At 42.2% G+C, this 14,848-nt stretch overlaps 1 protein-coding gene across 3 annotated transcripts in view; it reads left to right on the forward strand.

Annotated features, from left to right (window-relative positions):
• The window catches only part of pde1a (phosphodiesterase 1A), a 414,651-nt gene that overhangs the window by 168,287 nt on the left and 231,516 nt on the right, over window positions 1–14,848 (forward strand). Inside the window, exon 1 of one of the 3 annotated variants that reach the window (XM_033023818.1) lies at window positions 8,463–8,938. The exons of the other annotated variants lie outside the window; for them this stretch is intronic. Within the exon in view, the coding sequence (XP_032879709.1) occupies window positions 8,886–8,938 (53 nt within the window). The 5' untranslated portion in view covers window positions 8,463–8,885. Of the gene's footprint in view, window positions 1–8,462; window positions 8,939–14,848 lie in introns of those variants that run through there. 3 annotated transcript variants of the gene reach the window in all.

Genomic DNA, 14,848 nt, shown 5'->3' on the forward strand with positions numbered 1-14,848 from the left:
TGAACCAAATGCAATTTCTTAATTCAGAATCAGAATAATTTATGTACACTTTAATTTCCAATGCTTGAAGTTCTGGTCCAGTAAAAATGCTCCACAATTTCACAGTTTCAGTGACCTTTCATCTGTATTTATTTTATTCTAGATGTGTTTCATCAGATATAAAATATATATTTACAGCCAGTTCTTGGAAATGCTGTTATTTTCCCACCCATGGTTTTAGTGATGCAATCTATGTTTTAGCCTCCTTCATGGCAAAATTAGGCTGCAGTCATTCAAGTGAACCGATATCTTTTTCCATGCTTTAATGTGGAAACAGCATTAAGACCAAACTTGCCAGACACTTATTAGTGATCACTGCAAATTTCTGTTTACTTCATGTTTTTGCTTTGAGTCATAGAGTGATACAGCGTGGAATCAGGCCCTTTGGCCCAACTTGCCCACACCAGCCAACATGTCCCAGCTACACTAGTCCCACCTGCCCGCATTTGGTCCATATCCCTCCAAACCTTATACTTGCTTCATTACAAAAAATTATTATTCCAGCTTTCACTGAAATTAGAATATTAGCAGTGTATTATTCAGCCTGCAAACATGGCAATGTGTCTATGAAGAAATGTTTTCCTGGATCCTATTTGTAAGTTTTGGTTGATTCTGAGCAAAAAGTTACATTTTTTCTTTCTATATAATTGTTCTATGATACCTGCAATCAAGAACTGCCAATCTGCCAAACATTGAACATAGAACAGTAAAGGACAAAAACAGGCCCTTCGGCCAACAATGTCCATGCTGAGCATGATGCCAAGACCAGCATTTATCTGCCTGCACCTAATCCATATCCCTCCATTCCTTGCATATCCATATGCCTATCCAAAAGTCTTGTAAATGGCACTATTGTATCTGCCTCAACCATCATCCCTCAGAAAGGGCATCCCAGGCACTCATCAACCTGTGTAAACCTGACTTACACTGCACATCTTTAACCTGAAATTCTTAACTGTTTGTTATTATCGTAACAGATAACAGATTTACTAAGTGCCTGTAATGATTATTTTAAATGGCTTTGTTCTTTGTGGAATGTTTTCAAAACCCATTTTGTTCAGTGATCAAAATCAGTAAGCCTCATTTAGAACAATAATGTGTACTTTCATTAATATGACCCTTTATGTAGATTTCCTAAAGTAGTGCATGTCCTTGCAAAATGTGAATACATCTTTCTACACCACTATTCTGCATCCTTGAATTATGTTCATTCTCCCGTTGGGATGGCAACCACAATGGGGGGGAAACCAGCATTTATTATCAATCTTAACTGCATTTCTCTGAGTGTCTTGCTGGCCCACATTAGAAAAGATCCAAGATTTAATCACATTGATGGCCTGCGGTCACAAATATGCTGGACAGGGATGATTGTAGATCTACTCATTATTATCACAACTGATTGTGGCTTTACATTCCAAATTTCTTTAAATGGTTGAACATTCATTCTCCGGCTGCCTTGTAGAATTTGAGCTTTTGTCTCTGATTCTCTAATTTTGCCTCAGGTTCTCATGCAATACCTTACTGTTGATACCTATATTGAGAACTACTTTGGGTGACACAGTGGCACAGCGGTAGAGTTGCTGCCTTACAGCGTCAGAGACCCGGGTTCAATCCTGACATTGGTTGCTATCTGAACGGAGCTTGTACATTCTCCCTGTGACCACGTGAGTTTTCTCCGGGCGCTCCGGTTTCCTCCCACATCCCGAAGACGTGCGGGTTTGTAGGTTTATTGGCTTCTGTAAATTGTCCGTAGAGTGTAGGATAGAACTAGTGTACGGGATGATTGTTAGTCGGATAGTGTGGACTCAGTGAGTACAGTTTCCACACTGTACTCTAAACTAAACTACTGATGGTTTCGGAAAAAAACATTTGACCAAAATCAACATTTTGAACTTCAGTGTGCAAATTTTATGCTTTGGGTGGAATTGGTAATTCCAGCACAACACTCGGCCAATGTTGCATCCTTTTAACCCCCCCCCCCCCCACCCCGAGCCTCTATTCCAGTATGTTTGGATGTTATTTAATGAAAACTCTGCCAGGAACATCATAATCAGATATTTGATATTTGTTTTGAATCATATTCTTTGAATCAATTAGAAGAGGTAACATGATAAAGTTGGAATTATACAACTAAAAAATATTCCAAGAATAATAAATAACATTACACACATCATGTGTTTTAAAATACTTATTTCAAATTCATGAAACTACCTTTTAAACACCAACAATGCCAAAGCTGCTCTAGTCTGGCTGACAGAAGTCAGCTTCTTTGTAAATATAAGAAATTCATTCAAAAATGTTTCCCCAGTGCACCATTAAAAACTGCTCTCAATGCACAGATCCCAGTAGATTTGCAATGTATTTATTCTAAAAGAAGATTCGATATTGTGATTATTAATTCACCCAGAGGGTCTTGCCAGATTAATGCAAAAAAAACATAAGTGTGTTGAAAAGAAAAGCAAATTGCTGAAGTAACTCAACGGGCCAGGCTGTGTCTCTGAAGAACATAGATAGGTGATGTTTTGAGCCAGAGTCAGGCCAGCTTTATGAGTGGGACCTCCAGAAATTAGTGTAAAACATGATGGGAATTCTAGTCACGTTGAATGCAATTTCTGCTTCAACTTCTGTGATCTTTGCCTCTGATTGTGCTGATAAGAGTCTCACTGGCTCTAATTAGTTGGGGAAGAAAGGTTCATGAGGATTATAGGGGTCCCAGTTGGTATTCACAGATTTACAGACGTTGTTGGGGTCTTCCAGAATGACCATCTGCCGCCAAACCTGTGGCAGTAAAATGCCAGAGTGCAAAGTGAAAATGTTCTCTATTCTCTGAGGCCTAATGGTGGAGCTGGCGGCCTCCAACTGCGACCGACCTCGAGGCTCCGGAAGCAGATCCAGCCAGGACTTACAACGCGAGGCTGGCCATCTTCGAGCTGTGGTGGCGTTCCGGCGTTCCAGTGGCAGCGGCACGACTCGGGGCTGAGACGGCCCTCCGGTGAGGGCGGCACGACTCGGGGCTGAGACGGCCCTCCGGTGAGGGCGGCACGACTCGGGGCTGAGACGGCCCTCCGGTGAGGGCGGCACGACTCGGGGCTGAGACGGCCCTCCGGTGAGGGCGGCACGACTCGGGGCTGAGACGGCGCTCCGGTGAGGGCGGCCCGACTCGGGGCAGAGACGGCCCTCCGGTGAGGGCGGCACGACTCGGGGCTGAGACGGCCCTCCGGTGAGGGCGGCCTGGCTCGGGGCTGAGATGGCGCTCCGGTGAGGGTGGCCCGACTCGGGGCTGAGACGGTGCTCTGGTGGCTGAGTCGGCGTTCTGGTGGCGGCGACCTGAATCCGGGGCTCGGCTGCGGGCCAGTGGACGACATCGTCGGGAGCTCACAGGTCACAGGTTGGTGCCTGTTTTCCGGAGCTCCCGTGGCAACAGCTGCGTCCGCTGGACTAGAGGGCGGCAGCTTCGACCACCCCGGGCCGCGGAGCTTGAACCGGCCCATTCGCGGAGCTCGGTTGAGCCGCGGGACTGACTACCATCGCCCGGTGGGGTAACAACATATCGCCTCAGCGCAGAGGGAGAATGAGGAGGGAAGAGACAATAACTTTAAGACTTTTGCCTCCATCACAGTGAGGAGGTGCCTGGTGAACTCACTGTGGTGGATGTTAATTTGTGTTTATTGTGTGTTTTGTTGTTTATTATTATATGTATGGCTGCAGGCAACGACATTTTGTTCAGACCAAAAAGGTCTGAATGACAAAAAAAGGATCTAATCTAATCTAAACTAGTTCCTACTGCTTTAGATTAACAGAGTGACTTTCTGCAATGAATTCCCTTCATCATGCCAACTTAATGGTGAGTTTGTGCAGGAAGTAACTGAAGAACTGAAGAAGGGTTCATCAGTCTGAAGAAGGGTTTCGGCCCGAAACGTCGCCTATTTCCTTCGCTCCATAGATGCTGCTGCACCCGCTGAGTTTCTCCAGCATTTTTGTGCACCAAGTAACTGCAGATGTAGGTTTATACTGAAGATAAACACAAAGTGCTGGAGTAACTCAGCGGGCCAGGCAGCATCTTTGTAGAGAAGGAAATGTTGACATTTGGGATTGGGACCCCTCTTCAAACTGAAGGTAGATGGGGGAGAGGGAGGGGGAATTCGAGGTAGGAAAATGCCTTTTTTTTTGAAGAAGTAATGACAGAAAATGCTGGAAAAACTCAGCAGACCATGCAGCATTTGTAGCTAACTCTTTGTCTTTCATCACGGATGCTGTGTGAATTGGTGAGTGTTTCAGGTATTTTTGTTTTGTTTCTATCACAGGTTTAGAACGCCTGCACTATTCTGATTTTAAACAGAGTGAAACCGCTAATCCAGGAAGCTCGAAACTGAAGTTGCCCAATTGGCACATTTTCTGGAGGATTGGATGTTGTTTTTGTTGATCCCACAGCACATTTTCAAATCACTTTTAAGAAACAATGTCACAAGGTATTATAATACAATTATTTCAGTGAACCCAGAAAGGTTAAAGAGAATGTGTGGAAGTGGTGCTCTGGTAAGGTGGAAGAGAGTGCAGGAGACAGGGCCCTGATGAGCTGAAGGGGGAGTGTGAGAACCGGGGCTCGAGTAAGTGAAAAGGAGGTGCGGGTTGACAGAGAGCGTGGCAAACATCATCTATGTGAGGCAGAGGCCAGACCACCATGATTTGATTGATTAAAAGAGACAGCATGGGGACTGGTTCAACGCCCCACTGAATCCACGCTGATCATTGATCAACCATTCACGTTAGTTCTATATTAGCCCACTTTATCATCAACTCTTCACGCTAGGGGCAATTTAAAGAGGCCAATTAATAGAGTCATACAGCATGGAAACAGGTCCTTCGGCCCAACTTGCCAAAACCAACCAAGGTGCCCCATCTACACTGGTCCCACCTGCTTGCGTTTGGCCCATATCCCTCTAAACCTTTCCTATCCATGTACCTGTTTTAATTTTTTTGTTCTAGTATCTGCCTCAACTACCTCCCTTCTCGCAGCTCATTCCATATACCCATCACCCAATGCATGAAAAGGTTGCCCCTCAGGTTACTATTAAATCTTTCCCCTCTCACCTTAAACTCATTTCCACTGATTCTTCATTCCCCTACTCTGGGTAAAAGACTTTGTGCATCGACCCTATCTATTCCCCTCATAACATTATTTTCCTCAATAAGATCACCTCGTGCGCTCAAAGAAACAAAATCCTGATCTATAAATCCCCATGTTTTTGGGATGTGGGAGAAAACCAGAGAACAGCACCCGAAGGAAACCCATGTGACCACAAAGGAGAACGCGCAAACTCCACACATACAGCACCCGAGGTCGGGATTGAATCTGGGTCTCTGGCGCTGGGAATCAGCAGCTCCACCAGCTGTTCCAGTGTGCAGTCGGATGGTGGATTATCAGCATTTACCATATCTCTTTTTAAAGAATTGTTTGACATTTTTCCCACATACACTGAGATGAGAGAGTCAAAAGCACCCTAACTATTTACTTTTTGAAGCACGAAGAAGAGTAAAATTAGTACTGCTTAAAGTAATCAGTTTGAGTTTGATCAATTAATTTCATGAATGATAAAATCTGCAGCTGCCCACTCTGTGGGGCCAGAGAGTTCATTAATTCCTTTCACATTATGTTCATGAATTACTTATGACTAACTCTCTTAATTGATTTGAGGGTAGTTACAAGAATGATCCCAGGAATGAGTAGGTTAACCTATGATGAGTGTTTGTAGGCACTGGGCCTGTACTCGCTGGAGTTTAGAAGACTGAGGGGGAACCTCATTGAAACATACAGATTAGTGAAAGGTTTGGATAGAGTAAATGTTGGGAGGATGTTTCCACTAGTGGGAGAGTCAAGCACTAGAAGTCATAGCCTCAGAATTATAGGATGTTCTTTTAGGAAGGAGATGAGGAGAAATTACTTTAGTGATTCTGTTGAATTCTTTGTCACAGAAGGCTGTGGAGGCCAAGTCAGTGGATATTTTTAGGGCAGAGATAGATAGATTCTTGATTAGTACAGGTGTCAGAGGTTATGAGGAGAATGGGGTTAGGAGGGAGAGATAGATCAGCCTTGATTGGATGGCAGAGTAGACTTGATGGGCCGAATGGCCTAATTCTACTCCTATCACTTATGTCACAGCTGTGCTTGCAGCAGTTTAGAGTGTTAGCATACTCATTTTCCTTCTGTTGTTACCCTTGCTCTCCCTGCCCTGTTAATTATTGCCATGCTAGAGTTCAACAGGCCCTAGCAGCTGTCTGGCACTTCACCCTGCTAACCGTGGCCGTAGGCAGCAAGAGCCAGTAGCCTATCTAAGTATGGACGTAGCTGCTGTTCATTCTTTAACTAACCCCCTGCACTTTCTCTCCAGCTGGGATTACAGGCAAACAGTGTAGAGAGAGAGAGGATCTGTTGTTACAACAAGATGAGGGCACATGTCTTTGAGGTTTTTCCACAACTATCCTTGAGAAGGTGACATTCCCTTTTGAAGTGCTGTTGCCTTTGTGTAAAAGTAGATGTTGGGTGATGTTGATTGGATTTGCTTAGTTTAAAATAGAGATGAATAGGCTCCTGATTAGTAAGGGTGTCAAAGGTTACGGTGAGAAGGCAGGAGAATGGGGTTGAGAGAGATAAATAGATCAGCCATTATCAAATGGTGGGGCAGACCCGATGGACTTAATGACCCAATCCTGCACCCATGTCTTATGATCTCATGGTCTGAGAGCTCTTTACAGACCCTGAGATGGTGTACTTCCAAGACAAGATATTGATTGATTTGGACGGGAGTTTGTAGGCAGTTTTGTTCCCATGTATTTGCTGTTTTTAATCATTCTAGGTAGCAATAGTTGCTATTTTGGAACGTGGTGTTTATGTAACGTTGGTGAGATGCTACAGTGAATATTTTGCAGATAGACCACCGTGTGCCTGCGTTGGAGGGATTGAATATAGTGTGGAGGATTGAGTACAGAGGAGGTTCACCAGACTGATTCCTGGGATGTCAGGACTTTCATATGAAGAAAGACTGGATAGACTCGGCTTGTACTCGCTAGAATTTAGAAGATTGAGGGGGGATCTTATAGAAACTTACAAAATTCTTAAGGGGTTGGACAGGCTAGATGCAGGAAGATTGTTCCCGATGTTGGGGAAGTTCAGAACAAGGGGTCACAGTTTAAGGATAAAGGGGAAATCCTTTAGGACTGAGATGAGAAAAACATTTTTTACACAGAGAGTGGTGAATCTCTGGAATTCTCTGCCACAGAATGTAGTTGAGGCCAGTTCATTGGCTATATTTAAGAGGGAGTTAGATGTGGCCCTTGTGGCTAAAGGGATCAGGGGGTATGGAGAGAAAGCAGGTACAGGATACTGAGTTGGATGATCAGCCATGATCATATTGAATGGCGGTGCAGGCTCGAAGGGCCGAATGGCCTACTCCTGCACCTATTTTCTATGTTTCTATGTTTCTATGTGCACGTCAACAGGATTCCTTATCCTGGATGTTGCTGCATAACCTTAGTGTTTGTGGACCTTCACTCATCCGCGCAAGTGGAGAGTATTCCACCACAGACTTGTGTGATGTGGGTGGGGAAGGCTTCATGAGGGTCGAGATGCTGCAGGATTCCCAGACTCCATTCTGCCCTGTGTTTCGCTGAACACCTTCGCTCAGTCCATCTGAACCTACTTGATCTCCTGGTTGCTAAACACTTTAATTCCTCTTCCCATTCCAACACAGACCTTTCTGTCCTGGGCCTCCTCCATCGTCAGAGTGAGGCCAAACACAAATTGGAGGAACAGCATCTCATATTTTGCCTGGGCAGCTTACAACCCAGCGGTATGAATATTGATTTCTCTTACTTCAAGTAACCCCTGAATTCCCTCTCTCTCCATCCCGCCCCCACCCAAGTATCTTGTGTTGTGTTTGAGAAAACCTCTGGAAGTGAGGTGATACATTTTACCATACCAAAGGCGCTATAGAAATGCAAGTTAATTTTGATTGCTCATTGCATTTATCCAACTGCACCATCTATTGAACAAACATTTGTATTTTCTGTTTATTATTATGGTCCAAATAGAATGGAGTACAGAACTATAATTTGAACTAATGCATTTGGCGTCGATGTATTTCAAATCATTTGTCTGGTGAGATTTTGTTGGCCAAATCATACTTTTAATTTGGAGTGCTCTGTATACACATCATCAGTGATGAATGGGAATCAGATAATTAAATAATAGCATTTCCCAAAACTGCAGTTCTTATTGGGAAGTAAGCCAGTGTGCAGTGCAGAAATCTTCAACTTCCTCAGCTCGTGACGTGTCCTTGCTTGTTACAAAATCGACATCCTCCCAGGCTCGCCCAAGGAAATATAAAACACTCATTAACAGTTACTTAAGAAAAGTTATCCAGATCGGTCGTGCAAAGCTTTCCTACCTTTCCCCGTTTTCTTCTTTGAGGGACTTATTTTCTCTGCTGCAGTTTAGCTGAGATAAGCATGAAATATTTGTCTAGTTGTAATAATCTGTTAGATTTTATACCTGGATGACAGTTGGCAAAATGTCAGACTTTTCTTATACTTTGCCTAAGAGACTCGTCCCTTGCCATAGTTTGACTCCTTCTGTTTTGTAGAGCGTGTGTTATTTGGTACTGCACAGACATGCCTGTGTGATGTGGCCTCGATGGGCTCATTGCTCAGTTTTAGGAGAGGGTGGTTTCCCCAGCACGAGAGACCAATCTCTCTCTTCTCCACCGTGGATTAGTTGAGAACAACTCTGCAGATTCTTCACGGGCTGCACCAGAACAACTTCCTGTGAGGAGTCCAATTTTCTCCTTTAAATGGATGAATGTGTTACCATCAAGAAAAAGCACCTCCTAAAACCCATATTTAGGTAAGTAATAATACTGGCATTTTACTCAGGCTGCAGAAACCATTCAGTTGCTCAAGTTTCCTTCCTTTCCTTTCTGCTGCAATGATGTTGTGAAAATATTTTATTTCATTTATTCTATGGTTAATTCTGCAAGTTGCAACATTGCAGAACAGATAATTTAACAAACCAGAAATTTTTGTTTTGGTTTCTTCCACATTGCAGTAAAGTAAGTGATTTTATTATACTTTGATCAAGAGTTTAAAAGCACCCGACAGACTTTTCAAACACTTTGTACATGTGGTCTGAAAACAATTTGTTACAGAACATTGCATCTAAGTGCACGGCAAAAGCTGCTTTTTAATAGTTATTGTGTTAAACCAACACAACAGAACAGTCCTTTTTTGCTGATGTGAGCCGAGTACTAAAGTGTAAAATCCTGTTTGTAAAATAAGCATTCTGTTTTTAATGGCAACAGTGGCGCTGATAAGAGATAGATTCTCATAGCTTTGTAAAACCGGAGAAGTATTTAGTTTGAACAAACTCCCAATGTGGAGTTATTTTGTAATTCAAAACATGATGTACGCCAAAGAAAATGAGTATTTTAGAGAAGGGGCTAACTTTTCTCATGTGTAAAGGAACACATTTTTCATCTGTCAGTGTACCTTGAGTTTTTGCTGTTCCCGGGCTATTCTCAATCATTTTGAAATCAGTCTGCAGATATCTAAGCATGGGAATGACTTTCCTTCTGGCACTCATTACAGGGATTCTGTGGTTGGGAAAGGAAATAGCGTTAGTGCTATCTTGTTTATAGCAAGTGACATCTCAAGATCCATTTAGGCTCCCATTGGACCAAAGTTTATGACATCTGTGGTATATCATAGCTATGAGTTTGATAGGATAAATAAGCAAGCTCCTATAAAACATGAACGGGCAGTTTATATTGGCTTTTCTAATTTCAGATGAATATGAGTCCATGTGACAGAAATGAAAAACTTATGTGAAGTTGCACAACTTGTAAAGTGGACTTTAATTGGTAGAAAATTATGACGAAGTTATCAAGTATAATTGCAATCTGGTGTAGATACAAAGATAAATATCTAGATATAAAGCTATGTAGTCATTAGTAGCCGACCCTTATGTCTCCGGCTTTTTTCTCATCTCCAGCTCTCCACCACTCCCCTCCCACCCCGTACTTTCAGTGTGAAGAAAAGCCCCGACCTGAAACGTCACCTATTCCTTTTTCTCCACAGATGCTCCTGACCCACTGAGTTAGCATTTTGTGTCTATCTTTGGTGTAAACCAGCATCTGCAGTTTCTTTATTTCTACTATCTAATATAATGTTCCCTTACTTAGAAGTGGCAATGAACAAAAAGGGAGAACATTTCAAAACAATATTCCAGTGTTTTAATTTGAGACCTGCTCAAAATATATATGAATACCAAACTTGGCAAAGATCAATGCGTTGGAACTTAACTGAGACTCCAAACGTCCCAGCCAGTGTGGTGTTGACTCGGAAAAGGAAGACAAGTTGACAGTAGTGCACCTGGAGCGGTATGTCTACTCCATCTAGGGCATGTGTTCTCCCAAGGAGGAACCCAAGAGCTATCATTCCATTGGACCACTTAGGGAGAGGTGATAGATGTTAAGGTTACACTTAAGATGCAATGCTACAGTGTACCACATTTTATCATTAGTAGATGGCACAGTGGTGCAGAGGTGGAGCTGCTGCCTTAAAGTGCAAGAGAGCCTGGTTTGATCCTGACTAAGGGTGCTGTCTGTGCGGTTTGCATGTTTGCCCTGTGACTGCGGGGGTTTTGTCCGGGTGCTCTGGTTTCCTCCTACATTCCAAAGACGTGCAGGTGTCTAAGTTAATTGTCCTTGGTGCGTAGAACATAAAACTGGTGTACAGGTGACCAAAGTTTATGGCTATCTTGACTATTATGACTATTATTGCCCTACTGACTTTTCTTCACTTTTTATTTTATACTGTATACTATTTTATTTTAATTATACTGTATTTAGTGCTATCTTGTTTATTGCAAATGACATCTTAAGATCCATTTAGGCTCCCATTGGACCAAAGTTTATGCCATCTGTTGTATATCATAGCTGTGAGTTTGATAAGATAAATAAGCAATCATATAAAACATGAACGGGCACTTTATATTGCCTCTCCAAATTTCAGATGAATACAAGTCCGTGTGACAGAAATTAAAAGCTTGCCGATAAAGTGAATTTAATTGGTAGAAAGCTTTGTTGATCATTATGACAAAGGTAGCTAGTATACTTATCTTCTGTAAATTGGCCCAAGTGCGCAGGACATAGAACTAGTGTACAGGTGATCAATGGTTGGCGGGGACTTGGTGGGCCAAAGAGTTGTTTCCATTCTGTATCACTATGTTCCATACACCCACCACCCTTTGTGTGAAAAAGTGACCCCTCAGATTCCTATTAAATCTTTTCCCCTTCACCTTAAACCTATGCCCTCTGGACCTCGATTCTGAGTAAAAAATAAAAAAATTCCTTATCTCTCCTTGAATCATATGGCCAATCACTTTACATCATTACTTAAACATTTCTACTTCCGAACATTCAGTATGCACACTATTTCCCAATGCCCATCTTCGCACAAATGCTGTGAACAGGTAATCTGAAATAGGAAAGGAAGAAGGATACTCTGAATATCAATCCTTCAAAGACTACTGATTGCCACAGATTCAGTGATGCCCTTTCCTACTATGGCCAGCACATGTCTTAAAACATGGAGATGTATGAGGCCAAAACGTCACCCATTCCTTCTCACCAGATATGCTACCTGTCCCGCTGAGTTACTCCAGCTTTTTGTGTCTATCGTCAGTTTAAACCAGCATCAGTATTGGGGATTCAGTATTGATGTGGATAGAGAACTGGCTGGCAGACAGGAAGCAAAGAGTAGGAGTAAACGGGTCCTTTTCAGAATGGCAGACAGTGACTAGTGAGGTACCGCAAGGCTCAGAGCTGGAACCCAGCTATTTACAATATATATTAATGATCTGGATGAGGGAATTGAATGCAACATCTCCAAGTTTGCAGATGACATGAAGCTGGGGGGTAGTGTTAGCTGTGAGGAGGATGCTAGGAGGCTGCAAGGTGACTTGGATAGGTTGGGTGAGTTGGCAAATGCATGGCAGATGCAGTATAATGTGGATAAATATGAGGTTATCCACTTTGGTGGCAAAAACAGGAAAGTAGACTATTATCTGAGTGGTGGCCGATTAGGCAAAGGGGAGATGCAACAAGACCTGGTTGTCATGGTACACCAGTCATTGAAAGTAGGTATGCAGATGCAGCAGGCAGTGAAGAAAGCGAATGGTATGTTAGCATTCATAGCAAAAGGATTTGAGTATAGGAGCAAGGAGGTTCAACTGCAGTTGTACAGGGTCTTGGTGAGACCACACCTGGAGTATTGCGTACAGTTTTGGTCTCCTAATCTGAGGAAAGACATTCTTGCCATAGTACAGAGAAGGTTCACCAGACTGATTCCTGGGATGTCAGGACTTTCATATGAAGAAAGACTGGATAGACTCGACATGTACTCGCTAGAATTTAGAAGATTGAGCGGGGATCTTATAGAAACTTACAAAATTCTTAAGGGGTTGAACAGGCTAGATGCAGGAAGATTGTTCCCGATGTTGGGGAAGTCCAGAACAAGGGGTCACAGTTTAAGGATAAGGTGGAAGTCTTTTAGGACCGAGATGAGAAAAACATTTTTCACACAGAGAGTGGTGAACCTCTGGAATTCTCTGCCACAGAAGGTAGTTGAGGCCAGTTCATTGGCTATATTTAAGAGGGAGTTAGATGTGGCCCTTGTGGCTAAAGGGATCAGGGGGTATGGAGAGAAGGCAGGTACAGGATACTGAGTTGGATGATCAGCCATGATCATATTGAATGGCGGTGCAGGCTCGAAGAGCCAAATGGCCTACTCCTGCACCTATTTTCTATGTTTCTATCTGCAGTTCCTTCCTACACATGTACTGTTCATGACCCCCTATCAAAAGGTCTCTATGCACAAAATGACTGCCTGATCTATTGTGACCAATGGCTATTGTGGCCGTAGTCAAATATGTGGACCAGATTGAATCAATTTTCTGAATGTGAATTAGCCTGATTCTTCCAGGAAGGACTGATTAACAATGATCAGAGTCTGAAAAATGGATACTTTAGCAACAAAATGGAGACTTTTGTAAAGAGACAGGTTGGGGCAAAGAAATTAATGAATGCTAGCTCCAAGTAGAAATAGTTTGAAATGAAGGGCAGTACAATGTACACCAGCACCGTTGCAGTGAATGGGCTGGGTTAACAATGTTTGTTAATGTTTAGTAAGATCACCTCCCAGTCTACTAAACTATTATGTGTAAAGTCCCAATCTATTTAATCTTTCATCATATTACAATTGCACACTGTGATCCACTTGCCTGTTTCAGGATCTAGCCATTCTTATACCTGTAGTGTAACAAGATGTGTATTATTTTGTAAACCTTATATCCATCTTGCCAAAGCATAAAGTGTGGTCTGGATGAATGGAAAACCATTAACCTGAATGAAAGAAACATTGAAGTGGCTGTTTTGCAAGGTTGATTTGCCTTATTAATCAATTATTTTATGTCATGGTGGTCCACAAAATGTTTCTCTCTGAATTACATGTACACATAAACTAACTGCATTGAACATGGAAACTGTTAGAAATATGCAGCAGGCCAGGGCTACCTATCACCCTGTAGTTCCTGAATCTTTTTATTTTCTGCCTCTACATTGCAAGAAAAACTCAAGTATTTAATCATAACATTTGACCTCTCAACTCAACCTCTTCCGACAAGGACAATTGAGTACTTCCCTTAACTTTTAGACTTTAGACTCTAGAGATACAGTGTGAAAATAGGCCCAATGGCAGAACAAGTCCATATCAACCAAAGTATGCTAGCACTGTCCCACACACTGGGGACAATTTACAATTTTTACAGAAGCTAATTAACCTACAAACCTGTTTGTCTTTGGAGTGTGGGAGGAAACCAGAGCACCTGGAGAAAACTCACATGGTTACAGGGAAAACATACAAAGCCAGTACAGCCAGCTCCTGTAGTCAGGATCAAACTTGGGTCTCTGGTGCTGTAAGGCAGTAACTCCAACATGATGCAACATTGCTGCTCTACTGGTTTTCTGTTTTTTATTTCAGATTTCTGATATTTGCAACTTTTTTGCTTTATGAATTTAACACAATTTCAATTATTCTTCCTTTATAAGTTGCCATCAGCTCAAGCCATAAACTAATTGTACAATGGTCCTAGTTACTGAATTCGGCAACAAAAGCATCAGTTTAATAAATGACACAAAACGCACAATCAAACAATAAGAAACACAGTTTAAATAATCAAAGTGATTTTGGTTTTTTAACTGTAGCTGATCATCATTTCAACAACAAAATGTTTATATTATCTTTAATATAGAAAAATGTTTCATGGCGTTTCAGTTCACCATGATCAGACAAAATTAAGAGTTGAGGAAAAGATAAAAACAATAAAAAACTTAGCCACAAGGATTAGTTTTAAGGATAGTCTTAAAGGATGAGTGATTGAGTGATTTCTGTATCATGATCATGTGATAGGAGTAGAAATAGGGTATTCGACCCATCAAGTCTACTCCGTCATTCAATCATGGCTGATCTATCTCACCTTCCTAACCCCATTCTCCTGCCTTCTCCCCATAACCTCTGATACCTGTACTACAAGAATATATCTATCACTGCCTTAAATATATCCACTGACTTTGCCAACACAGCCTTCAGTGGCAAAGAATTCCACAGATTCACCACCCTCGGACTAAAGACATTCCTCCTCATCTCTTTCCTGAAAGAACGTCCTTTAATTCTGAATTCTAATGTATTTATATCTTTG

This window comes from Amblyraja radiata, chromosome 7 (assembly GCF_010909765.2).
Source record: "Amblyraja radiata isolate CabotCenter1 chromosome 7, sAmbRad1.1.pri, whole genome shotgun sequence".
Lineage (NCBI taxonomy): Eukaryota > Metazoa > Chordata > Chondrichthyes > Rajiformes > Rajidae > Amblyraja > Amblyraja radiata.